We start from the raw sequence: 25,877 nt of genomic DNA on the forward strand, positions 1-25,877 counted from the left end.
CTGCGGCTGCAGTCTGCACCGTCTCCTGACCCAGCGATGATCCCCGGCGCGATGAATTATGCATGAGATCCGGCTACAGATTACCCCTATCAATATGCAACACTCATTATGCTGCTTAAATTGCCACTTAATAGTTATGAATATGTGGATAATGTCCTGAACCCATATAGCGCCAGTGGGTTTCACTTTTTTTTACCTGAAATTAGTTTGAAAAGACTTTAAAAATGCTGCGTAAGTCGTGTATACAGTTTCCTGGAGATATTATCCTTATGTTTTATTAGTGGCCGGTAAACACTGCACCATAGCTCAGTATGTGGGATTTGTCCATGTGGACTAGGTGCAGGCTGTGTCCGGCTCGGGGGTGTCCGGGACTTCACCTGTGGCCGCTCGGTGACTTGGCGGACCGGGGTAGATAGGTTCGGCTCACGGCTGCTCCACACAGCTTCGAATTAGTCCAGTGATCATATTTTTATTTCCTTCCGAAACATGTTGTTTTTGCTAAATAAAGAGCTTTGTGTGTTTCTTTATTTTCAGTGCGAGACTAATCACAATTAAACAGGCCCGTAAAACAGTCTATGGACAGTTTTCAACTTTTTTTTTATTATAGCAAAGCATTTGAAATGTCAAGTAATTCGGGATTTTCTGCAGGTAAAATGTGGAACAAATGTGTTTTTGGTCCTAGACTGTATGAGGGGAAATGGTATTTTTTAAAACTACAATTTTCACCCATAAGCCACAATTTAAAAAAAAAACCTGTAATATTTAATTTGATATTTTAAAGCAGAATTCAGCAGCCACAACAGAAATCCCAAGTTTTCCAGCAGCTTGAAGTAACTAAATCTGACTGGACACCACTTCCTTCCCCAGGCCCATCCATGCAGTTAAGCCGTCACTTTCATTCAAGGTTGTGAATTATATAGTACATTGTCTACTCCCCAAAACCATAAAACCAACTTTATGGACCTCACGTGACTTTTCACAGTCTGTAAGTAATATAGGCCTTTACAATCTTTGGTTAGGGGGATTTTTACCAACTTCAGCCGTGTCAGTATACCTGTAAAGCAAAGCCACTTCTGGGGGGATTTTAACCCGTTTCCCACAGGGCAAACACGCGTCTCGCTGCAAAGAGCTCAGAAGGAGGTAAGTCTTAAAAAAGTCTTCTCTTTCACTCTGTCTCTGCTAAACAAGCTCGAGAAACGCATCAGAAAATGCTCCAAAATCTGGTTGTTCGTGTGACGTTTTAACAGTTCGGACAGGTTAATCATTAATGAGTCGAATTCGGGTCGAAACGGACCAAACTTGTTAACACGCCCTAAATACGAGCGAGGGCTCGTGTGTGTTCGTTCTGATAAAGTCCAGACACGTTCAAAGCAATTGAGAGAAACTTTATTTTCAAGCGCTATGAATTCACTTACAAATACAAAAAGCTTATTGGCGAAAAAGCTTACATCACTGCCTACCCACAGAAGAACCCTTTGCACTCAAAGTTTATCACATTGACAGGTTGAATACATTTGCATTGCTCATAATTAGCTCTAAACAATAATAATAATAATAATAATAATAATAATAATAGATGCACAAAATATCCTAAAGCTACACATTGGCTTGTTGATGAAAGTTCATGGGTCTGGCCACAAGATAACCATCAAAAATAGCAGGAAACGTTACACTAAAGCGCTTTGAATGGCCCCGCAGTACATTACATTCAATGAAGAGCAGCATGTGGTTTGGAAACTTCCTCTTTTTTAAACTGTACATTGAATTTACTCCTGTTAGACCGTCAAGACGTTACAATAAAGAGCTCAAGTTAAAACACCTTTGAGAGAGAGAGAGAGAGAGAGAGAGAGAGAGACAGAGACAGAGAGAGAGGAGGCAAAGAGCTTGGACAGGTAAAACCCCCAGTAATATTTACATCTCATTTTTCCAAACAGGACGTCTAAGCTATCGTAGTACAACAACAGGAAACTAAAAATGGCATTTAAAGACCACAGAATACTTGGTTTTCTATCACAATAGCATGCTGGAAGGTGCTGCGCTTTCAATAGCTTTACAGTACTCATGGATTTCTTTCTCTTTTCTTTCTTTTTTTTTAAATTCTGATTATTTTACTCTCCGTAAAAGTTGTTCAGTTGTGGAAGGCGCTTGCTCCTGTTACAAGACTCATGCTTTTCAGTTTATTGTCCTTCTTCCACTTCATCCTGCGGTTCTGAAACCAGATTTTGATCTGTCTTTCGGAAAGACACAGGGCGTGGGCTATCTCTATCCTCCGCCGTCTGGTTAGGTACCTATTGAAGTGAAACTCTTTCTCCAGCTCTAGCGTCTGGTAGCGGGTGTACGCAGTTCGGGCCCTTTTCCCATCAGGTCCAGTCATATCTACAATTTTACAGAAAATCCACAACATTAGCAACTGCACTGAACAACAGCAACAACAGAGGGGGTTGGCTGCTAGACTCTGGCTTCACCGTGAGGGTGTGTGATGGACAGAGGGGTGACAACATGAAATGAGCTGATGCAGGAGGGAAACATGCAACCAACACCACGTAACAACACCCAGGCTGTCGTTGCCTTTCTTATCTCGAGCTCTCGCCGGCAGCCAGCCTGCACACTTCACAAACCATCCCCTATCAGGCTCCAGCGGCAGTCAACACGAAGCCCGCCGAAAGCAAACAATCCCATAAAGACTTTACAGATTCTGCCTGTCCCCAGTCATCCACACCAACCTGCTCACTCATGCAACACTTGACAGATTTATGACACCGTCAGCGTGACACCCTTCAAAACTAAACATTATTAGAGGTGGAAATATACCATGGCTTATGTGCAGTTTCCGCATCCAGGGGAATATTTGTGGCGTTTGGCAATCATTTGATGTGGGGGTGGAGGAGGTGGCGTTGGGTTCCTGGTGCTGCTGCTGCTGCTGCTGCTGCTGCGCCCGAGGTGCCGTGCTGGAGCCGCCGCTGCTGTGTGCGCCTTCCTCGGTCTCGGTGGCGACGGTTGCGTCCTCTATCTCCGTGAAGTGCGCGTTGTTGCTTTTGTTGAGGTTGTTGCCGCTCGAGGTCGTGCTCCGGTCAGACGGGGGAGAGGGGCTTTTTAGTTCCAGCGGCTCCCGGCTGGCCGTGGCGCACGACGGCGGCACCGGCTCTGGAGATGAGAGCGAGCAGTTGGATGTCTGTCTGTACCGGGCGTCCGGCCCGAATCCCCGGCCTCCCCGGCCACCCCCCCTCATGGCCCCGAAGTGGCTGCCGGTGTTAGTGCGGTTCACGGTTAGGTCCATGCCATTGTAGTTGTAGCCGAAAGACCCGGAGTGCATGGTGCCAGGGTCTCTGAAGGAGCCGCTCACAGCGCCGTTAGTCCCATAATTTAGTAACTGATAGTCGGAGCCATTTGGATAGCGCCCTGAGAACGAGTTTACAAAGTAAGAGCTCATTTGCTTGGATTTTTAAAGCCTCGATTTGTAGATCTTTGTCGCTATAATCCTGTGTGCTTGCACGATTTATGGATGCAATCATGAATTATAAGCAATGAAGCCCTACTGTACTTTGCCAGGTATGCGGCCAAATATGGGAGAGCGTTCTGGAATCACGTGCCTTTGTTGACCAGTCGTAAATCCTCACTGATGACTTCAAGAGGTAATTCATGCTCCATGGATACAAATGATGACGAAATAATGGTCGTTAGGCTCCAGTCAATGGTGCCTCCCCGCTGCGCGCCGAGGGCCGTGCGGGCAGAGAGCGCCATCTTCCGGACACAGGTGGTAGCGCTGCGCCGGGACGCACTGTCAGGCCCCGGGGTCATCCATCATTTATGTAACACACCCATTATATGGCCCACAAAAGTCTCAGGTAACACATAACAGAAATTTATCATCCGCTCTGTTAGCAGCATGTGTCAAACTGGAAATTATTTTAATCTTTACGCTGGTTTTATTGGAATTTATAGATTTAATGTGACTTCAAAGGCAGTAAAGTGTAGTGAGAACTAAAAATAACGATGATGATAGTTATTTATTCAGCACAAAAGACCCCGCGACATTTTCCAATCTACATCAAAAAGCCTTTATTTTTTTATGTACAATTTCCTACACAAAATATTGCACACAATATCCAGATGTGCATTGAACACAGGTGAACAACAATAAATAACATGTAATATTTCTCATCTGTACAAATGTGAGTGTCGATGGCACAGCTGTAAACAACAAGCCCAGACTAATATAGAACAAGCACAGCACAAGATGCACAGTGAAAGACACCGCCTCGTTTCAGTTCAGGAGGACAAACTAGAAGAATACAACTCAGTAGACCTACGAGAATGAGGTAACATGTTCAGAAACAACACGACGTTATTTACAATTTGGCAGATTTTGCATAGTCCTCTAAAGAAACACACGAACACAAGGACAAACGGTGGAGGACGTGGTTTTAATCTAATGCAGACGTTATCACCGTGCAGATACTTTATATGTCTAACATGTGATCTGCAGCACTTTACAGAGAAATCATACATTTTATTTGGGGAGTGTGCACACGAACACACGCATGCCTTTCTGTCCTTTTAGCTCTTTTTCTCCGCCTGCTCCTCCTCCTCGGGTGTCTTCGAGGGATTGAGGAGTTTGTTCTCCTTTTTCCACTTCATCCTGCGGTTCTGAAACCAGATTTTGATCTGTCTCTCCGTCAGACACAGGGCGTGAGAGATCTCTATCCGGCGCCTCCTGGTCAGGTAGCGGTTAAAGTGGAACTCCTTTTCCAGCTCCAGAGTCTGGTAGCGGGTGTAGGTCTGTCGGCCCCTGCGGCCACTGGTGCCAAATGGGCCTGGAACATGAAAATAAATTCATCAGTTAATAATTAAATGTTTGTCTTGAGTGAATTTCAAATGTGTAGGAGAAAGATCTACCTGAAATTGCACTCAAAATCTGTAGTGGTGTATCTGAAAAAATACAATAACATGGTGATTCAGTGTAGTTCAACTACAAACCACAGCCTTATTATATATATATAGTAAAAAATATGACAGAGTGGTTAACTGTAATCTTCTCCCATCATATTCTCCAGACAGTATAGGCCTATCTGAGGGTGGCGTTCAATGCCTTGTATTGAATTTTTAAAAATATTCATTAGCATCACTATAAATTCTAATTGCGTTTCTTTATTGTGCTCGTTTCCCGCCTTATAGTGACTTTATATTGGTCTTTACATAGATCTTATTTACAACAGAAATGAATGCAGGCTGCAACAGCATGTAGTAGATAAAGTGTCAGCAGCACATTGTTCTGTTACACAGCAAGAGGGACGTGCGCGTTTTCTTCTTTTTATAAACAAACACTGAAATGAAGACTTTTGTGTTTTTTTCTTTTGCTTTTCTCAAAGTGTTGCTGTGTTTTTTTTTTGTTTGTTTGTTTGTTTTTGTTTTTTTTTTGGAAAAGGCCCGCTCTGTAGATGCCATGTGACAGGGGCTAAAGGCTTTAAGTTGGAGCTCAGCTGCTGTAGGCCCAAACTGTTTGTGCGCGCGTGTGCGTGCGTGTGGTCGTGTATGTATGTGTAGATGATGTAGTAACTAAAGCCCTGAAACGCATGTGGAACTTTGGGCTCTGTGTTCCCAAACATCTTTGGGTGTTTTGTTGCTTCAGTATCAGTGTGAAGCTTCCCAGGGCTGACGTGCAGCTGTGAGGCTCGGGGCGCTCACTTCAACAACTCCTGCGCTCTTTTACCTCTGGGCAGCGTGACAGCAACAGAGTTAAACGTTTGTACTCACCGGCGGAGCAGGCGTTCATCCTCTGCATCCACGGGTAGATCAGAGTGGAGGACTTGTCGTCCATGCTGCTGCTCATACTGACAGTCTGCTCCGGGCACTCCGCTTTGCGCTGCTGATGCTCCTGAGTGACAAACAGCGGCTGGTCCTCGCGGCTCGAGAAAGCGCACGAGCCCTCCGTGTCCTTGTAGAAGGTCCCGACCGGGTTGTAGTCGCAGGTAGCTCCGCCGCCGGCCCGGCCGTAGATGGCCGCGGCCGCTGCGCCCGTCTGCTGGTAGTAGGACCCCGGGTAAACCTTCTCCTGCATGTTGGCTGCTCCATATGTAGCCGCGTTGGAGTAGTGTCTTAACGGATCGGTGTATCCCGAGGAATATAACGGTATCTGACCCAGGAGAGAGTCTTGTCCTCCCGGTAGAGACACGGGAAAAGTTGAGTTAACAAAATAGGAACTCATTGGGTGGACAACTGGGTGTATATACTCCGGAGGAATATGATTTGTTGTCTTTTATAGTCCAAGTGGTTTTGCCATTACTTTATCGGAGATTTGGTTTTTGCTGAAAGGGGGGGTGGGGGGTGTTGTGAGGTGCCACTGAATACAGAGGGGACGTGTACCATCTGATCAACCTCTGGCCAATCACCGCCGTCTGTGCTTGCACTATTGCACCCATGTGGGGCTCTTGTTGCGCGCAGGGATCCCCGGTGAATCGAAATGAAGCGCTCCAGCCTGTCGGTCTTTACGCACGCTCTCTCTCTCTCTCTCTCTCTCTCTCTCACACACACACACACACACACACAGATGCTACGACCCATAGACTAAAAAACAACACGCTACATAAATGAACCGTGTATGAAATAGCAGTTCCCTTTACGAAAATAGTCCAATAAAACAGAGGAGGCACAAACTCTAACTCACACACACAAACACAAACACACAATGCAAAACAGAAAAACAGTCGCACTGAAATACCAAACACTTTGCGCATTATTTCCATTTACGCACACATGACCCTCTGTGCGCCTCTCCCCCAGCCTCTGACCGTCACTTCCAGGCTGTAACTACTACACACAACAATAAAAGACTGTATTCTTCATGCACATGACACAGTTATAAGACTGGATTATTACTGATCGGTGGAGAAACACTGCGTCAATAATGTTGTTAAGGTGTGAGCTGAAATCAATGGGGTGGGGGGTACGTGCTTCCTCACACCACATCATCATCATCACCTTCACCCTCCCTGATCATCTCTTATTTTGTGTGAAAGAAGCCCGAATGTTTGTCTACATATAATTTATTCACTGCCCTCAATTAGAAAGAAGCAGGTCAATGAATGGTAGCTGCTTAATTAGTTATTAATTGCATAGTGTTATTATTAATCCCCCAAAAGCTTCTCCTTGGTAGTTATTGATACAAGACAACATTTAAAATGTGTTAATTGTCATAATTTAGATTTATGATTTTTATAAATCCACATAGACAATTTCTATCTATTACATTAGCGTTCATGTTTAGAAAATAAAGGACCCAGCTTAATAACAATGATTTAGAATACCGAAATAAGGTACTACATTGGTACAACTGTGGGAATCTGGACTGTATTATAAGGTTTTAGATAAATTAAGAAGACAATTATTTCTGTGATGTTAGCTGATATGCATCTGAAAACACTTTGCTTTTGCATAAAACCCTAAACGCTCCCGGTGTAAATATTCTTATTTTAACATCTGTTCAGAAAACATTTTAATCTAAAAGTTTCAAATAAAAATAATAAAAAAAATCTATTTTTTGGCTTGAATAAACAAGCAGGCCGCAGAACCTGCAGCCTGATGCCACACACTTATAAAGCCACTGACAAAGACAATCCCACGTGTTTCTACCTCTTGATGGATTTATAGATACCTGCAGTATCGAAGCGCTGCAGATGCGCGGTGATAACTGACTATAGGTTTTTGCAAAATTAAAAATAGCTCAGAGCAAATATTTGTTCATCATTATGAAATTTTTGGGAAGAGACAGGCGAAACAGCTCGATCTGTAGCCAGCACCCCGCCTCAATCTAAAGGACCCCGTTTCTCAGAGTAAAACTACAAATAAATGCTAAATAAAATAACACGTCAGCAGAGTAAAGGGTGGATGGGTCTGCACAGACATCTCTAGGCCTTGTCAGACCATCACCATCATCTTCATCAAAGTCAAGTCTGTCTGGCCTGCAGCCGAAACCAGTCCAATGGTAAAACACCCAGTTAGCCCAGCAAACAGCTCAAACCTAGAAACTGTGACTATTTACACTGATTTCTGGGTCAAACCTTGTGCGTTGTTGGCGCTTGTGAAAGCTCTGCAGCATGTCACGGGTTAAAAGCAGCAACTGGTTGTGAATCGCTCACAGCAAAGAAAAAAAAAACCAAGAAGCCTGGATAATTGCCATTTCTTGCAGACTAATCTTCCCATCTCCAGTAACATAAACAGCAGGCCTACAGTGACAGTCCATCCACAACAGAGCTGCAGCAGCGCACTTGTGCTGAGTTAATCGCTGGCATATTAGAAACATGGTGCCCTTACCTTTGTTGATAATTCATCATCTCCAGTGTGGGTGCCACTCCGCTCGGGCTGCGCTCGCTGCCTCTCAGTCCTCCTCCTCCAAATTTCCCACTTTGTTCAAGTGATTTCATGAAAGTAATCCCACCACCATCCAGGAGTCTGCTGATTCCTCATTTTCACGGACACATGGCAACACAAGTGCAGCCACATTAACATGACGTGCACGGTGTGGCGTTGCGCAGACGCTCCATCTTCCACTTTTGGAGGAATTACGCGCGTACAGAGACCCAGTTTCTCACAACAACACTGTACACGCGTGGTGCATATTCATGGAGCCAAGAAAAGCTTGTGTTACTAGTGTTAAGTGAATGAGCGGTGGAAAACAGCAGCTGCAATACAACCTCATGGGAAATAAGTTCCCATTCCTACTGTCCACATGACCGGCTGCAGCCAATCCCGGAGCCTGGCGAGTCGTAAACTTCCATGGCAAAGTTGTAAATTTTCATAAACAGCAGCCGTTTTTGTGCTTTAGACCCGCTTCCTCGCCGCCATCTTTATTTTCTCCAAGGCCTGAAATGTGTAAATGTGATGCTGGGTGAGGGGGAAAGGGTGAGCAAATGCAGGAGGATTTTGTGACATTGTACTGGACGTGCACTTGGTTTTGTTCTGGGTGGTTAAAGGTGTGTACAGCTTCTTACGGTTCTCTCACCGCAGCAGCAACGTGACCCAGTTATTTAACGAGTTAAGTGGTAGAAGATGGAAACGCAGATGACCGAGCCTCGTAAACACTGTGGTGTAGACACGGACTCCTTTTAGGACCAAAATGGAGGATCGATTTAATATTGACCGCACAGGCCAAAGATGCAGAGCTGACGGGAATTAAGGTCACAAAACCTTTCTATTATTACGTTAAATCCACGTCGAGCTTCATAGGAAATACGTCCCCAGTCCTGCTAAAAATTATTTGAAAACGCGTTTCACCTCCTTGTGACTTACTTTGCCTTTCTCCGTTTTAAAAATGGTGGTGATGTCCACCACCGAGGAGCTCCGACATTTACAGACACAATAAAACCATAAATTCCTGAGATGCAGCACATTTCACCTCCGCTTCCATTGTTCTGGCCTCCAACAGCCATAAAGTCCAGCCGTCGTTTCCCTAATGTGTCACTTTATCAATTTAAAACACAAACGAACCAAAACAGGAATCGAGTTTTAACTACATTTCTAAAATAACCGAACCAGCACAGGGTTCTCCTCGGAGCAGGCCTCTGTTTGTGTCTGTGGGAGGTGAGAATTATTCCTAAATATAAAATAACACAAACATATATTGACCTGAATTTTTCTCTGCAGGCCCGTGAATTTAAGAAAAGTCACAAAAGTCATTTGTCGTGTTTTGTAATATTTCAATCATAAAACGAAAAGCGACAGACAAAGGCCTCAAATAAAATCTACTTAAGAGAATTAAATCAGTTGAACTTTGCGTTTTTTTTTTGCACGATCGCAAAACGAGGGTAGAAATGTTTCGTGCACTTTTTGCTTCCATGTTTGTCCAGTTACTGGTGTGAGCTGGTAAAACCGCGGCCACAACAAACGCGCTGTAAAACATGTAAATAACTAATAAATAACGAATGGCATAAATGTGAATATATTTTAAACAATGAAAAAAAAAACATTTTGTGCAGGAAAATTTGTTTCAGAAAATCTTTAAATCACATTTAAAAAAGTATTTTATTGAGGGTCAGTGCAAATAGTTATTTGCAGTAATAAAATAAAACTGTCCAGTCAGATGGTGCAAACACATTTCCTTGAGATAAGAAGCAGCAGGCCTTTATTTACATCCCTCACTTTACTGTATATGATGTACAAACTGAATCATAATATATGAATTAATAATACTTTAATAGTTACGAATCAGAAACAAACCTGGTGCCTTGAGTTGCAAACCATCATGTGTGAATTTATTGGATTCTAATACAGAGTCAGAAGAAATGTGCACATCTGAATCATGCTTTTATTTTGGCACTAAAGCTGAGTTTGAGATCATTTGACCTCAGAGCAAACTATCACATTGTGAGCACACGGAGCAGGTAGAAAATAGTGTGCTGCTGTTTGTACACTGGTGAGCAGCGTAAACTGTAGGAGTCCAGGTATACAGTCCATCTCAGGCACAGTGTGTCTCTGTTTTCTCACAGTACCAGGCCTCTCACCCTGCAGCCGGCACGGACCCTCCTGGCTGGAGGCCGGGCTCCTCACTTCCCCTCGCTGTGCTGGGGGGCTCTGTGAGAGCGGTGGCGGGCGACCTGAGAGAGGTCAGGTCTCCTGACCAGCGGGGTGCAAGTAGAAATGACGAGCAGGCTCTGGAGGTCATGGGACGTGTAAGCACAGCACAGGCCCCCTCTATGGAGGTGGCTTGTGATGGGGATGAAGGGACGGGGCCGGGCGTCAGTGTAGTTGCTGCTCCTGCTGTCCCACCTCACAGCCAGAGAGCCGCTGACTGATGAGGAAGAAAACCTGACATCTGAGTGACATGAACCGGAAATGAATACACAACAAAATCTGCTACGAGGACTCATTGTCTTTTCTGGTATTTGTAATGATGTTGCTCTCTGGAAACACACACACACAACTCTCTTATTATCGAACAAGCCAAAACAGTGCAATGATAATAAGAGCTGCATGTCTAAATGAAGAGTAATTATTGAAGCTGAATCATCTTCGTCTTTGTTGTAGGTAAATGTGATGCACGTATTGTTATATTTTCATATGGTGAGTACTACTGTTAGCGCTGCTTCCTCCCACTTTCCTCACTTCATTTAAATTTATGAGGCAATTTGTGATATTTTTAATAACAAACCAGTTGTTTTTATTATATCTACATGTATTTCTAGACTACAGTAGTAATAGATGAGAAGTTTTTAATTTATGTATTTTGTACAAAAACATAGAACAAATAGACAAAGCAGTAAATAGTGACTGTGCAGCTGAGAAAAAAGCCCAGAGGAGTTTGTTACACTAAAGCTCGGGAAGGAACCAAAGGACAAAGCTCATGTTCACCTTCCTCTTGCTGCTGCACTGAGGTCATGTCTGTCAGTGTGTGTACCTGGACAGTGGATCTGCTCGGTACTGATCGTCCTCTGTGCTTCCTGTGCTCTGCTCTGGCTCTCGGGCTCGTGCTGCAGACAGGTCGACTCGTTCAGGCTCCTCTGGTCAAACGGAAGCCTCAGTAAAGGTGGTCGAGTCATGTGGGAGGGGAGGTGCTGCCATACAGCAATGACATTATACCACTGGATTTCCATGTCACAATAATTATCCAATACTGCAGTACTGGTATTCACAGCCAGGCAATGCAACGACAGACAATGAGCCACGATTTCAACTCTTAATACTTTTGATTCTTCACTGACAGTTATTTGTAAATATTATGATTTGAGTTCTGTTAATATATTCCCAGACATACTACTACCAGTAGTACTAAACTAACTGATGCATGTGGAGATACACTGGGATACTTTTGGTCATGTTTCAAATGAAAACACCAGATATTCTCTGATTTCTGCTTCTTTGATGGGAGAAGTTACTGATTGTTGCTGTAGTGTCAGATATTAAATTAAAATTATTTAGTTTCTGAACTGTTGATTGGAGACAAGAAAACTGAAGATGTCACCATAGACTCACTTTTTCTTTTACATTTTATAGGTTTAAAGATTGAACTATGAAAATGAGTGGCAGAACTATCATTAGTTACAGCCCAATAGTTACAGTACAAGTGTAAAGCTGCAAAAAATTATAATAGATGATCTTTAATTTTCCTTTAATCGGAATTGATTATTTGGGTAACATTGTATAAAAGGGGCAGGGCATCTTATGTTCCTAGTTTCTTGTTGGATTATCTTGACTGGATCTGGCCATGTACCTGCAGTGAGATCTGAGTGTAGGGCTGCTGCTGCTGCCTTGGTCTTTGAGAAAACTGTGTCAAAGAATCCAACTGAAATAGAAGAAAAACAGTCAACTGAGACCGTACTTAATGCTGCAACACACTGTGCAGGTTGTTAACATCCTTGTGCTTATGACTCACTGAAGGTCAACTCAAGTCCCTGCAGTCACCTCTTACCTGTGTCAGTTTACTGTGCAGGTGGGTGTAGGTGTCCTTGGCATCCTGTGGGACTCTGCCTCCCTCTGTTCGGCCCTGCAGCAGCTGCTGGATCTGGTCCACCACCCCTAGGTCCTGCAGTAGTTTCTTCCTCTGGATCAACGCGTCAATCCGCTCCTGCTCCACCCTGTCTGCCTCCGCCTCCTGCTGCTGCTTTTGCTCTTGGACTTCAGTAGCTGCAGGATCCACCATCACACTGGACAGAGGGGGCTGCAGAGAGACAGACAGACATTTGATTCAATTTGGCTTTATTGCCTTTCTGGATATGTAGCCACCAGAATGCATAGCAGTTACTGTCACTGAATAACCTTTATAACACAGTTTATTTTTCCTGTCTTGACAATAAAACAAATTTAAATTTGAAATGAGTGACATCCAATAAAAGTTATCTGCAGGAATATTATTCTAGCTCATTTAAATTGGGTGAATTTACACTGAGGGGTCAGCCAGAATATGAACCATTCATCATGGGATAGAAGCTGGTCGACTCCCTCTTGTGGTTTCATGTGGACACTGCATCTTTCCCACTGCTGCCTCACCGGCCTCAGATCACGGCTCAAGCTGGGGGGTTGTGCTGCTGCTAGTCGTGGTTTGACTGGCTCCCCTGCCGTCTCCCCCTGTAGGTCTCTCTTCCGCCCTCCCTTCTGGTTCTTCTCCTTCTGCTCCCGCTTCAGACGCAGCTCCTGCAGTTGTTGTCTAACCACACAAATACACAGAAACTGCAGCATCTCTCTCTGATATGGTGTAAGGATTTTAGATAATTTGCTACTAGATTATTTTCACTTTATCTTCACTGTTGTACCCACATCCACCCCCTCATCAGCAAATGTCCAGTGGTGGAAGGACTCGAAAGTTGTGAAAATAGCAATATCACACACTCCATTAGAGGTAAAGTCATGCATTCAAATGTTTTTTTAAGTTAAAGTACTGTCAGCTAAATGTTCTGAGTGTATTTACCAAGGTAGGCAAAACATTACTGTAAGTCCCTGTGTAGCATTTATAAGCAGTATACAACCATTTATAACATTATTGTAGTTGTAAGCAGCTAGCTTGACAGATGTGTTTATTAATGTACAGTATCTAACACAATTACAACCTCTCCCATTGAACACATATTATTCCAACTGTGTTTTACTATATTCTTACTCAATAAATGTTTATACAACAGCCTTGACTTGTGAGTGTCAACAGGAGTTGTAGTTGCTGACAGATATATTAACAAACACTCGTAGTGTGTTATAAACCACGTTCATACTGCTCATATCCTGTTGGGCAGGTTATAAGACCTGTAACACTGAGCGGGCAGTTCACTCTGCAGAGGCTCCAACCTCATCATCTCACTCTTCTGAATATAGTTACATCTAATTACATGACACTCTGATGCTGCTGTTTTCGTGTGTGTGTTTTATTAAGCTGGTTCAGATTAAAATGTGAGTTTGTGTGTATCCCTCACTGGGTGGATATATTTGAACTGTTCATTCTCAGAAACTCAATAAAAAATCACAGTGTTATTAAAATTGTTAACCTTCTCCCAATCAGCTGATTGATCTGTCAGTTAGGACCAGATCTGGCTCTTACACAGCCTCATGCACAGTACATTATGTATCCACACAGAGAAGAGATCTCTGTGCTTCTCCTCACTGGACCGGACAGAGTATGGGGAGCGTGCTGCAGGTACCTGGCACACTCCTCTCTGGCCTTGGATGCCGCAGTCTCCTGGAAGAGTGAGCTGCTGTGTTTGAAGTACTTGTCGTATTTCTCCCCTCCCTCTCTAGGAAAGATCCTCTTGAAGCCTCCCAGGTGTTTGGCCTCGTACTTCTCCATCTGCTCCACTGTGGCTACCTGGCACTGACGTAGCTCCTCTGACCTGGTGGTAAAACACACACACAGTGACAGTCACCTCCATGGTGCAGTGGATGTCAACAGGAAGCATCCAGCAGCAGATGTGTGACCTTGGAGAAACATTCACACGCTGTTTGCATCTGACAACCAAACCTGGCCTCTCTGGAGTGGTTTTGCTGCAGCCTGTCCTTCACCCTGCGTCTCTCCTCTTTGGTGATCTTGCGACGGTCGCAGGCTCCCAAGTTGATGAGAACCAGGGTATCATACAACAAAGCATCCTTCACCTCTCGGTCCAACTGTGAGTCAGTGGTAAAACTCGGGGAGTGGTTCACCTGGGCACACATGCACAACCATACTGAAGGACAGGACATCATAATACGACCATCTTTTTCCTAAGCAACATTTTACCCCTTAAACCTCTTTACAAACTTGTTCAATACCACAAATGTTTACTTTAAATACCAATGGAGACTCTTAAGCGTCCAAAGATTCCAATTTTGTCAGCTTGAATTTGGGGAAAACTAGTATAAAATGGCGCACAACACATATAAAATATTTCTACTTTATGGAAACATGCAGCCATAAAAAAACATGGAATTGGGGGTGAACATTTCACACATCATATACAGTAGTTCAACAAAGAGCTGGAACAAGTTAATACAGTACATATGATACTGTCAGTTAAGGCAGAGTAAAAAGATTTTTCCCACATTAAAGCGACTTAAAGCTGCCCTATGTAACTCAAAGCAGCACTAGCATGAAGCTCCAAATCAATCCACTCTGCTCCGCCCAGCGCTCCCTCTCCCTGCTCCACTGTGCTCTGCTACAATCTGCTGTGCTCCACCACGCTTTGCCCAGCTCTGCAGATATTTGTCATTATAAAATTACAATAAATGAGAAAGCATCAAAGCTTATTGATCAAGCAGAAATAATTGAAAATTGCTGATTGGTCAGAGAGGTCAGTCAAAATCTTTTAGAAGCTAATATCTCTGCACTGCTGTCAGTGCTGGTCAGTGAGTCTGCGTCACAGGAGGCTTCAACAACACCTCTCCACATTAAGACAGGTTTGGGGCAGATTTCTACAATAAAAATATTGGAAAAAGTTGGGGCTGCTTGTAGCCGAGTGGTTATGGTGTGACGCACCGTATACCCTGCTTGGGTTTGTGACGTCAGAGGTTTGACTCTGTTGTAGGTCTCCATTTCCCCTGTGTTCTGTCCACCTCTACATGAATGACTAATTAATAAAGGCACACAAGCCTGAAAATAAATTTTAAAAAAATTCTCTGAAAAACGTTACATACTGTAGCTTTAAGGGGGGGAGGGGGAATTATTAAGAGGGACTTTTCCATTCATACTTTTCTCCCATCTGTGCTAAACATGACTTAACACAGAAGGTTGTAAAAAACCTGAGAACCTGAAGTTGACAACAGTAACTACTCTGCACATGAATGGTTGATATACAATATAATACACAGAGGTCTCATGGCCCTTCACCTCCAGCAGCCAGGGTCTGAGCCGGTGATCCATCAGCACATCAAAGCCCAGGATCTCGAAACAGGCGCTGCCAGTGGTGTGGCTGGGGAAGCAGGTGAGGTAATTGTGCTTGAGGATGGGGTGAACAGAGATCAGAGTCTTTATGATTACGTCTTCAATGTCATTCCACATCTTCTCTGTGTTGCAATTGCTGGACTCCAGGATCTTGTTCAGGGTGGAAAGCTTTCTGCAGGACACAACAATAAGAACCACGCTGAGTCATCTGAAGGAAAACGTGATATTACACAGCAGACGCCATGCACAGGATGTTTTTACCGTTTGCTGCCAGCGTCCTCGTCACGGACAAAGTTCTCACTGTACTTGTTGATGGAGTAGTTGGTGAGATGCATGCACACATCTTCCTGGCATTAGAAAGACAATGCAAGACAGGCACATCACAGAAGAGGAGCAAATATACAGTGATATGTATATGAGGGTAGCCCGCCATATGAGCTTAGCCTTTTAAATTTAGTTCAGCAACAGAACATTTTAATAACTAAATGACTGTTGAAGCAATTTTATGAGCAAAAGTAGCTTCCCTAATGTGAGATGTGACTATTTTCTAGTTTTCTTTAATCTGTTGGTTGGAGGAAAAAAACTACATACACATTTTAAAATGTGCTTTGAAAACTTTTCCCCAGTTTGTTGTCATTCTACAAACCAAATGATTAATGATTAGTTAAAAAAATAACAAGAATCAAAGATGAAAATAATAGCTGCAGTCCAGGCTGTTAACCTTTATTCTTGTGTTTTATTCTCATCCAACCAGAGTTAAATCCTTGCTTTTTATTGCATTCCTACTATTTATGTATCATTATTTCCTTTTTGTATAGTCCTTCATAGGATGCAGATTATTTACTATAGGACCAATAATGCAACATTATCAAATATCACCTTATATTGTAACATACAAGATAATGATCATAACATCTTGCTCCTGGTCTTTAAAGGATAATGTTGTTTTTATGTTGCAATAAAAACCATCAATGACCAAAACCAGCAATGTGCAGTAGCTGGAACACAAAGTGCCACCAGACTTATCTCTGAACAATTCCTACCACATTGCTGTGTGTTGGTTCGCTGTACTTGGTGGTACAGAATCGAGCCAGTCCCTCCTGGAACATGAATATGCTGAGTGGGTCACATGATGTCACCAGCACATAGATACGCAAGTCAAACTTGTATCCATCAATGATGAGAGGCTGAGGAGGGAATAAAATCACATTTCAACTCCATGCTGTGTTTTTGTGCTGGTGCTGTGTGCGCTGTTTCACAGACTCACCTTGGAGATGTAAACCTGGCAGATCATATGTTCTCCAGGCTGAATGTCTTTACTCGATTTGGTGATGAAGATGCCTTTGCCTTGGCAACCTGTGTCTGGCTTACAGATATACGTCTTGTTTTTCTTGGCCCTGGTGTAAGCTTGGAAATCACTGTAACTGCAGAGTAGAATCAAATCAGGAGTTAGTCTGTTGAGTCACACTGGGAAAAACAAAATAACAGGACAGAAAGTACAAACTGACTCTGCGGGAAGGCACCATGTTCTGGGGAAGATGTTGTAGTCTTTGGGGAAGAGCTTGAGCATGCGGTTCATGTTTCTGGCCAGTAAATCTTTGCGGCAGATCTCAGTCATCCCAGGGAAATGGTTGATTTTCTGCAAAGACAAATAAAACCCACGCACTTGTTTTTACATGAGAAAAATTCAGTGTGGACTATTGCCACTGATACTAAACTATATATTCTTATTTGTGACTATGCACAGCCTGAATGGGGTATGATAAAATGAACCGATTCATCTTATTCATACTTCAAGAGGAGACTGTGGTACATTGGTAACAGCCTGCTCAATAGTAACTGCACTGAATCACTCAGACTACAAATAGACTGCTTGGAGAAACTGCTACAAGCTCAGAGCACACTGCCCTAAGAAGACAAATGTAACCTGTATTTTCCATTATTTCACAGGAAAGACAAGCCTTTTTTTGATCAATGTCCAGATGTACAAATTAAATATCCAGACGATTATTCCACAGTGCTGAATTCAGTTGTTTTAGCTGATGGCACTAATGTGAGTGTTGGCATTAGCAGTGCCGTACCTGGTAACGCTTCATGTCCTTAACACGCTCTAGAGACACGGAGCAGTCGGTCCAAAACAGCGTCCAGTCTTCACCCTCAGACGCTTCCTTCAGGCCATATCGTCGAGCAGCTCGTCGCACTGAGACAAATCAAACAAACATTTTTTTACATGTTCCTGATGGTTTCCTATATCTTCTTTAAAAAGAACTGAAAGGCCTATCTTTTAGATCTGACATTATTTTTATCCCGTTTTGTATTTTTACTGTTATGAGCATATACGTGTTAATTACTGAAGTGCATGTCCAAATATTTCTGCTACAAGGACTCATGTAGGACCTACTGATTAACCGGAAACCATATGATGGTATTAATGTTACATGGGCAAAAGTATGTGAATAGCCAAACATTACACCCTTATGTGATTTTTCATCTGAAAGAACATTTTGTTTCAAAATAACAGGCATTAATCTGCTGCTATAACAGCCTCCACGCTGCTGTCAGTCTTTCCACCAGATGTTGCTGCTGAAGGGATTACTGAGGTCCCACACTGATGCTGGGTGATAAGGCCTGGCTCACAGTCTAGTACATCCCAAAGCTGTTGGATGGAGTCAAGGTCATGGCTCTGGGCAGGTCAGCTGAGTTCTTCCGCACCAAACTGGGAAGACTTTTCTTTATTGAGCTGGTTTTGTGCTTGAGGGCACTGTCATGTTGAAATAGAAATGGAACTGTCCCTACAAAATATCAGTGCACACTGTAGCTTTAAGAATTCTTTTAAATGGAACTAAGGGGTCCAAGCAGTTTGAATAAGTTCTCCACATACTTTCGGCCATGTAGTGTATATATAGTGTTCCCCATGTTCCTGTACGGTCTCTGTTTCACTCTAAGAATTCACTCCACATGGCTGAAGTATCTGTAGAACATTAACAACTGGGATAATGCAGATTCACATGGATATCTGCACTAAACAACAGAAGAGCAGACGTTTACGATTCAGTCATCTTTGGACCAAACATACCACTCTCATATTTGCAGTTGGTGAGGTTGATCCACAGTCATCTGGAAGAGAAGAGAGACAGAGAGAGGGACAGACATCTGCTTTGCTGCAAGGTCCTACAAATGCTTCATTACACTCAGCTTCCTTTCACGCTGGGATGAGGACGTGAGACAACAAGCGCCTCCAGGATAAAATCATAACTGTCAGGGTGCTCGGTGGTTAATATACCAGCAATGGGAAATAGGTGCAGAAGTAAAAATATGAGAAATTCAGCAGTAAAGTACCTCTTCTTGCTTTTACTCCTCTTCTTGGTGGTGGGTGTGGGTGGGGTGTGGGTGCAGGCTTCAGTTTGGCTTCCACCTCTCTCCCCCTGCTGCTCATGTTTATGTGCATCATCATTTCTGTCTGGGCTGTCCAGAGGTAGACCCATCCTGGATGCACACCAACAGAAACAAATGGACTCAGGGGACTATGAACAAATGGAAAACGCTCATGTGATGAGATTCACAACAAAAACAAATGATGCCATTCCATTTTCAGCACTCATTTACATAGTTCTTTTTTAATGGGCTGCGCTGTACGGCCTCATAGTGAAATTCAATCAAACAGACCGAAGTACATGCTGTGAGTGGACGCATGGCATCGCGTTTCCGTTTCCATCTCTTTCATCAGCTGAGTGCTCTGGCATCAGGTGAGTGTCAGCACATTGTCACACACTAGCATTCAAGAGTTATTGTGGCAGGACAGATACAAATAGTGTGTAATACCACAACAATACTGAGGGCAATTAATCCTAACGCCAAGCAGAACAGAGGGGCCGCAGACAGTGCCACATACAGTAGCACCTTTTGCTTATACCACCGTTCAAACTTTGGGGTCACCTCCATTTTTCCAGTTGTTATTAGTGTGAGCCAACAGCCGAACACACTTGTGTCAGTCTTTCTACAACTGAAATCAAACATAGTTGGGACAGACAGCACTGCTGCAGACGTTCCCACAGATGTGCTGCAGTGTCTTAGCTCTTCGCCTCTGTGTCCTATCTGGCATCTTATAGACTGAAGGTGAGGTCAGGTTAACTCCCGGCAATAACTGTGGTGTGGTGGCAGGAAAGAGGGACATCCCAAGTGCACTGTGGGAGGTTAGGGTGCTAGGTAACAGTATTCTGATCCAGTGATTTGGATAATTCTGACCATGAACTGTGAGCTTGACACTGGACTGAGACGCCCCACTGACCTCAGTCCAGGTAGAGTTACAGCCCACAAAGGATTTATTCATGCTTGTCGCTCAGAGTGCAACAACATGCACATGAATAACTGCTTCATGTTATCTATCCTCAGTGAACTATGACTGTGCTGAGTAAAAAAGGCTTTGTAAGCTACATAGTATTCAGGCCACGCTAGCACTTGCTAACACCTGAGCTCCTTTAAAAACCATGTGCAGTACTAAAGACTAAAATAGGTTGTTTCAAGGAGACACGTGCAGTTTCAGATAATACCTTGTAACAGAGTGCATGCTTAGATAAATTGTTTGCTCCCATAATGTAATATAATGGACAAATGTATGAATTGTACATAATAGAATGCACAAACTTTTAAAATCTATATTAACGCACTTGCTTCCACATACAAACACTCAGATTAGGGTCACAACATAAAACATATTTTTCTTTCAATTATAAATTGCTTGGTCTCTAAAACAAGCAAACATAATTCCAAACATCTATTACAAGTTACCCAGTATTTAATTTGTAATATTGTGAAATAGCAGTAGCTCAGATGAAAAATGATCAAAATCACCATCAGCTAAATTTCTATTGATTAACTTATTAAATAAACATCCAATTATTTCAGCACAGTTAGCATTAACTCTCGTTTAAGTGATATAACACACCAGTTAACTTAAATCGAACTATAAATAGTTGCATAATTCAGCAACCGCAGGACAAACCACAGCCTCCAAAACAAACACCTCTCTATTGCAACAAAAACTGAGGATTATTATCCAGGACTCTTCTATTAATTAAACTACACTAGTCTTACTGGAGGTGTACCTAACAAAATGACTAACGATTAACCTTATTTACTGTCAAGTCTTGCGAACATAATGTGAGAAGTGACCGCTACTCACCTGTACCGTTAAGCCTACATTTGTGAGGATACAGGGTTTGGAAGATGTTGCCTCCGTGTGTCCGCCTCCACAACTAGATGGTACAGGAATCTTGGTCTCAGGATCCCTTTGAGCTGCTGTCACACTCCTCAGCAGACAAACCAGTGAGCCACATCTCAAGCTCATGCGCCGTCTGTCTCTGGAGTCCTTAGAAAGCAGAGAAGATTTGTCTCATTATAAGGATGGCTCATTTCAGATTGACTTACACACTCCAGCAACAGGCCCAGTGGTGGATCCGGTGACCAGTTAGAAACTGAGTAGGAGAGCTCAGCAGGGAGCAAGTGGAAAGGGATAATCCCTGATATTTGTTCTCTGAAACAGGAGAAGTGATATTCAACGCCTCAAGTTGTTAAAATCTCTGCTGAAAACTGTGGCGGCATTGTGTGGTGTAAATGAACAGAATAGACATCAATCATCTTCTTAGCCAGGTGGAAATGGAGCACCTGCAGTGAAGCTGCACAGAAGACACTAAAAGGAAAGCACAGGTAGAAGTGAAAATGTCAGTCAAACACTTAGCAAAGAAGAGCAGAAAGCAGACAAACAAGACATTTTATATTTTCCATTTGTCACCACAGGCAGCCAAGTATGAATCAGATAGGGTGATAATAAACTGGAGGAACAGCACGAATTGGCCAACACTGGTTGCATGATTGATCAATCAAGCAACATTAATTAATCATTAGTTGACATCTTACACCCTTCCACACTTACTGATCTACCTTGTGTCTTTATTACAATGCTCTACAGATCACATGCTAAGCTTCCAGCACTGGTGTGACGAGGCACAGATGTACACGCAAGTATTTAATTTGTACGAGTGAAAACCTTGTGTGTTTGTGAGAGTGAAAAAGAGAGAGTCACATGGCCACAGAAGCTCTCCTATAATTACACAGCAGGGCAGTTATAATTTAATGTGACAATGGTGTGTTTTTATGGAGTGATATTAGTGTAAATGTGGGTAGGAGAACTTGCCTGTGTAGAAAAACAAGAGATTATTTCAGGTGTGTTAATAAATAAGGGAAGCAACACAACCTGTTTAGTCATTTAGTTTGGAGGACATGTAACTAAGAACAGTCTGTGCCATGGATATGCAAGTTGTTATTCCTGGTGATGTGGAAATGTTTTCCAATTCTGCTCTACAAGATGAATAGATGATGTACTGTATCTATACTTTACTTGAGTACTTTCAGTCCTGTACTTACTTTGACGTCACTACATTTCAGAGGTAGGTACTTTTTAACTGTGCTACATGTATTTGATAATAACGTTTGTTACTTTTCAGAATCAGATCAATAAAACAAAATACAGTATAATCATAAGACTTTATTGATCCCTGGTAGGAAATTCACACCCTACCCAGCAGCTTGTAAAGTGCCTCAAATTCTAAGTATAAAAGACAGCTAACATTAGCTCCACCTTTACCAGTTGCAACATTAAAGTGATGAACATAATACTGCATCAGTAATTAATTATTATATATGAAATGTGCCATTCTGCACAGTGGCTACTTTAAATATAGTTTGATGCTAATAGTTTTGTACCTGACGTATTTTATTTATTTATTTATTTCAAGCAATAACAACATATAATAAGGCAATAAAAAGCATTCGATCCATACAAGGTATAGTCACCTTACATTAACAACATAGATCAATGATTTGCTCAAAACGGAGTGGGAAGAAGTCAAACTTATTTAAACCCACAATTAAAACAAAAGAACATAGCTGCCTCCTTAATTATTAATGTTAACAAAAACCAGGTTTCAGATATATAACACTGAAGGGATAAACAAAATTCTTTAAGTATTCTCTTATTACATTAAAATTTGTATACATACTTCTACTATTGAAATGGATAATAGACAATTTATCCTTAGTAATGAAATTATTAGAGTATTGTTCATTTGTATAATAATTAGTTATTATTTATGGTAGAAAGAAAATTATCAGGATCAATATCTGTCTCTACTTCATGCATGTTAAACTCAGTGTATTCCACTGCACCCAGATCCAGTTGTTGAAGTTGTTCAATTTTCCGCAATAGATCTGTCTCTGTGTAGTTATTCTTTTGACCACCTATATGTGGTTCAGTACTCATTGTGATAGTGTAGGTCAGACGTGACCTTATTTGTTACCAGATGATAAATTGCATTGTGGTCACTGATACTTGTCCAAGTCCTCAAGGTTTCTTATTATGAGAATTTTCCCCTCCTCAGGGGATCCATTCAACTTGCTTAAGATTTTGCCATCTGTTACCCATGTGTATTGGATTTTTTGTTGTTTCTTGAGGTATCTTGCTTTCCTGGCTATATCTGTATTCTTTTTTGTTAAGTATTCATGTATATATACATTCGTCCCTTTGAGTTTGCGACCTTGCTTTAACAATGCCGTGTTATTTTTTTTTTTACTGACAAATCTCAGAATAACCGCAGGTCTGTCGTTGTTGATCCTTCTAGGTAGAGGGTGGCATGCTTCAGTGCACTCCGGGTCCAGCTTAATTGCTTTGCTCTGAAGAAAGGCTACCACTTGTTGCTCCACAGAGCGCACTTCCTCCTCCCCAGGCTCATCTCCGCTGTTCGCGGCTGCCGCGCGCGCGTACGAGCGTGGTTTGATGGAAATCAGTGTTGCCAACTTGGCGACTTTCCAAATCCTCTTGGTGAGATTTTTGTCAAAAGCGACTAGCGACAAATCTAGCGACTTTTTCTGGTGTTATTGGAGACTTTTTTGATGTTTTGGAGACTCTGACGAAAGCACGTATCGCTCTGCAGTTACTGTACTCAACTAGCAGTGGGTGCTGCCGTGAGCCCCTCCACTGTCCCAAAGCACTCACGGTCGGTCAGTCAGTCAGTCAGTCAGTCAGTCTCACTGTAGCCTCGCGCGGCAGTCCCAGCAGCCGAGAGGAGATCCACACCGCCCCTCGTCCAGATTGCAAATGAATTGCGCATGCGCAAAGCCGCCGCTGATCTCGCCCTGTCTTACAGAGTGGGATGTAAATGTAAACGTTTCTTCAGTGTCACACTAAAATAAATCACTACATTTGACTCAGCCTCAGTCACTTACTCACCTCACCCACTGTGTGTACGCCTCTCTGTGACATAAGCTAAACATCTAGCTAGCCATCCAGCTGTCTCAGTCTAAACTGTGCGTTCAAAAATACAGAAAGGAGTGGGAATCTAACCCTGAATTCAAAGGCTTTGAAGGGGACTTACGGGTTGATGAGCAAATCATTCATCCTTTTGTCCTTTTCGAGGTTTTGGAGGCACACATACCCATACTTTAGTTAATAATAGGCTCTGCGCATGACCTGAAGTCACAGAATACGGTGTAACATTAACACCCGGCGTTTGCTATTCAGAAAATAAATTAACAAACAGAATTTGCACTAAATTTACATTGTTTCAAGAAAGCAAAGGCATTTCTGTTTTCGCGTGACACACTTTGAACGCTTCACTTTGTCAGTATCTTAAAAATTTAGCAAACATTAAACCTAAGGCTAACAGCACGCGGTATAAAGAAGCGTATACGTTGCTGTGGTAACGGGATGCCAACTTCCCCTTAGCCAGGGCAATTTTAGCTAGCTAGGCACTATAACAGTCTACTTTTAAACGGCTAAAAACCATGTAAACGGTGCATTACCGTTAGAAAAAAAGTGTGTCCTCTGGCGTGTCCAGTAACATCTACTGGGCAGCCTCAATGTCGCAATGTTGCTGTTGTTTTCCGGGTGGTGTTGAAGTTTTGTTTTGTCGCACAGTGAAGCGCTAACACACATATGTAAACATGAACGGAACAGATTCACCAACAAGCGTTGGGCTTTTAGCCAATCAGAAGCCGAAGATTTAGGTGCTCTCGACTCTGATTGGATGTTGGCTCACTGTAAGAAAAAGATGTGATCTGCAAGATGGGCCAGTTCAATTGCACTTACAGTATATACGAGGCAATTCTCATATATAATATTCAAGATTTTAATGAATTTAAAAATATTGACTTTTAGTGCACCTTTATTACCAGGTTATAAGCTGCTATTTTTAGCTTTGTGATTAATATATTTACTGATAACTCCATAGGTCATTTATAAACCATTACTAGTGATGGGAAGTTCGGATCATTTTACTAATTCGGTTCTTTGAATCTCGTTCAGCAAAATGAACTAATCTTTATTTGAGTCATTTCGTTCACTAAAGCAGAATGCAATTAAAATGTTACATGTTAATTCCCCATCTACATATAAATAGAAATAAACAACAATTCAAGAGTCAATCTTTACTATTATTATATATAGATTAAAAACAGCACTCAGATTTATGCATGAATTTAGACATTTCTATTTTCTACACTGCAGGGTTAGCTGATATTGATTCAGATGTTTGTATTTGTTAATACAAAGAATAAATAAAAGTAAGTACATAAGAAAAAAAGAAAAAGATTTTCCCTGATGAAGTTTAAAGCATTAACCAACTCTTTATTAAAACATTCAGTGTTATGGAAAAGAACCATATTGCCAGGTATTCACAAAAATATAGTCTGTAGGAAATAAAAAGCTATTATCTAATAAAAATAAATGCATTAGTTAACAGTAAGAGTAAGAACCTGTAAGGACGGTTGAAAATTAACTAAATTCTGTATCCAACAAAGCGGTCATATCATGTTCCAAAAACGAACGACTCGAAACCGCGGACCGGAAAGGTGTACTAATTAGTGATGTGTCATTCACGAACAATTCGTTCAGCTTTCCCATGACTCAATTAATCTTTACAAGATTAGGAATTAATAATCTTTACAAGATTACTAATCTTGTAAAGATTAATACACCTTTCGAGTACTTGGTTTC

The 25,877-nt window shown here is 42.2% G+C and overlaps 3 protein-coding genes across 8 annotated transcripts; all 3 read right to left on the bottom strand.

Annotated features, from left to right (window-relative positions):
• Nucleotides 1–1,396: 1,396 nt before the first annotated feature.
• hoxb5b (homeobox B5b) lies at nt 1,397–3,657 on the bottom strand. Its single transcript, XM_020604729.1, has 2 exons — nt 2,812–3,657; nt 1,397–2,376 (listed from the first exon to the last, which is right to left on the bottom strand). The coding sequence occupies exons 1-2, from the start codon at nt 3,428–3,430 to the stop codon at nt 2,129–2,131; spliced, it is 867 nt and encodes a 288-aa protein (XP_020460385.1). The 5' UTR covers nt 3,431–3,657; the 3' UTR covers nt 1,397–2,128.
• Nucleotides 3,658–3,974: 317 nt separating this feature from the next.
• hoxb6b (homeobox B6b) lies at nt 3,975–6,292 on the bottom strand. Of its 2 annotated transcripts, XM_020604740.1 has the most exons (3): nt 5,755–6,292; nt 4,897–4,929; nt 3,975–4,814 (listed from the first exon to the last, which is right to left on the bottom strand). In XM_020604740.1, the coding sequence occupies exons 1-3, from the start codon at nt 6,203–6,205 to the stop codon at nt 4,558–4,560; spliced, it is 741 nt and encodes a 246-aa protein (XP_020460396.1). In that variant the 5' UTR covers nt 6,206–6,292; the 3' UTR covers nt 3,975–4,557. The 2 variants fall into 2 exon arrangements, with proteins under 2 accessions (XP_020460396.1, XP_020460397.1); XM_020604741.1 differs by lacking the exon at nt 4,897–4,929.
• A 3,712-nt stretch (nt 6,293–10,004) lies between these two features.
• On the bottom strand, nt 10,005–24,898 carry ttll6 (tubulin tyrosine ligase-like family, member 6). 5 transcript variants are annotated; one of them, XM_020604712.1, is made up of 17 exons: nt 24,686–24,898; nt 21,012–21,197; nt 19,169–19,315; nt 18,906–18,943; nt 17,911–18,029; nt 17,353–17,468; nt 17,097–17,253; nt 16,873–17,016; nt 16,091–16,176; nt 15,776–16,001; nt 14,435–14,613; nt 14,118–14,306; nt 12,979–13,135; nt 12,401–12,649; nt 12,203–12,274; nt 11,390–11,546; nt 10,005–10,807 (listed from the first exon to the last, which is right to left on the bottom strand). In XM_020604712.1, exons 3-17 carry the CDS (start codon nt 19,312–19,314, stop codon nt 10,539–10,541), a joined length of 2,304 nt encoding a protein of 767 aa, XP_020460368.1. In that variant the 5' UTR covers nt 19,315; nt 21,012–21,197; nt 24,686–24,898; the 3' UTR covers nt 10,005–10,538. The 5 variants fall into 5 exon arrangements, with proteins under 5 accessions (XP_020460368.1, XP_020460366.1, XP_020460369.1 ...); XM_020604710.1 differs by having other exon boundaries at nt 17,338–17,468; nt 24,686–24,893; XM_020604713.1 differs by having other exon boundaries at nt 10,005–10,783; nt 17,338–17,468; nt 24,686–24,885.
• Nucleotides 24,899–25,877: the final 979 nt, after the last annotated feature.

Source organism: Monopterus albus, unplaced genomic scaffold, assembly GCF_001952655.1.
Source record: "Monopterus albus unplaced genomic scaffold, M_albus_1.0 scaffold67.1, whole genome shotgun sequence".
In the NCBI taxonomy this organism is placed as follows: Eukaryota; Metazoa; Chordata; class Actinopteri; order Synbranchiformes; family Synbranchidae; genus Monopterus; species Monopterus albus.

What these genes read in the sequence shown, in the direction of transcription:
- ttll6 (XM_020604710.1), bottom strand. Translation starts at nt 19,314, where the DNA reads ATGGGTCTACCTCTGGACAGCCCAGACAGAAATGATGATGCACATAAA. An exon ending in AGGACATGAAGCGTTACCAG is followed by an intron (nt 17,469 to 17,910) that starts GTACGGCACTGC and finishes TTGTCTTTGCAG; the next exon opens with AAAATCAACCATTTCCCTGG. An exon ending in ACACTCAGATCTCACTGCAG is followed by an intron (nt 11,547 to 12,202) that starts GTACATGGCCAG and finishes GCTGTATGGCAG; the next exon opens with CACCTCCCCTCCCACATGAC.
- hoxb6b (XM_020604740.1), bottom strand. Translation starts at nt 6,205, where the DNA reads ATGAGTTCCTATTTTGTTAACTCAACTTTTCCCGTGTCTCTACCGGGA. An exon ending in GATGAACGCCTGCTCCGCCG is followed by an intron (nt 4,930 to 5,754) that starts GTGAGTACAAAC and finishes GTATTTTTTCAG; the next exon opens with ATACACCACTACAGATTTTG. An exon ending in GATTTTGAGTGCAATTTCAG is followed by an intron (nt 4,815 to 4,896) that starts GTAGATCTTTCT and finishes TTCATGTTCCAG; the next exon opens with GCCCATTTGGCACCAGTGGC.
- hoxb5b (XM_020604729.1), bottom strand. Translation starts at nt 3,430, where the DNA reads ATGAGCTCTTACTTTGTAAACTCGTTCTCAGGGCGCTATCCAAATGGC. An exon ending in GAAACTGCACATAAGCCATG is followed by an intron (nt 2,377 to 2,811) that starts GTATATTTCCAC and finishes GTAAAATTGTAG; the next exon opens with ATATGACTGGACCTGATGGG.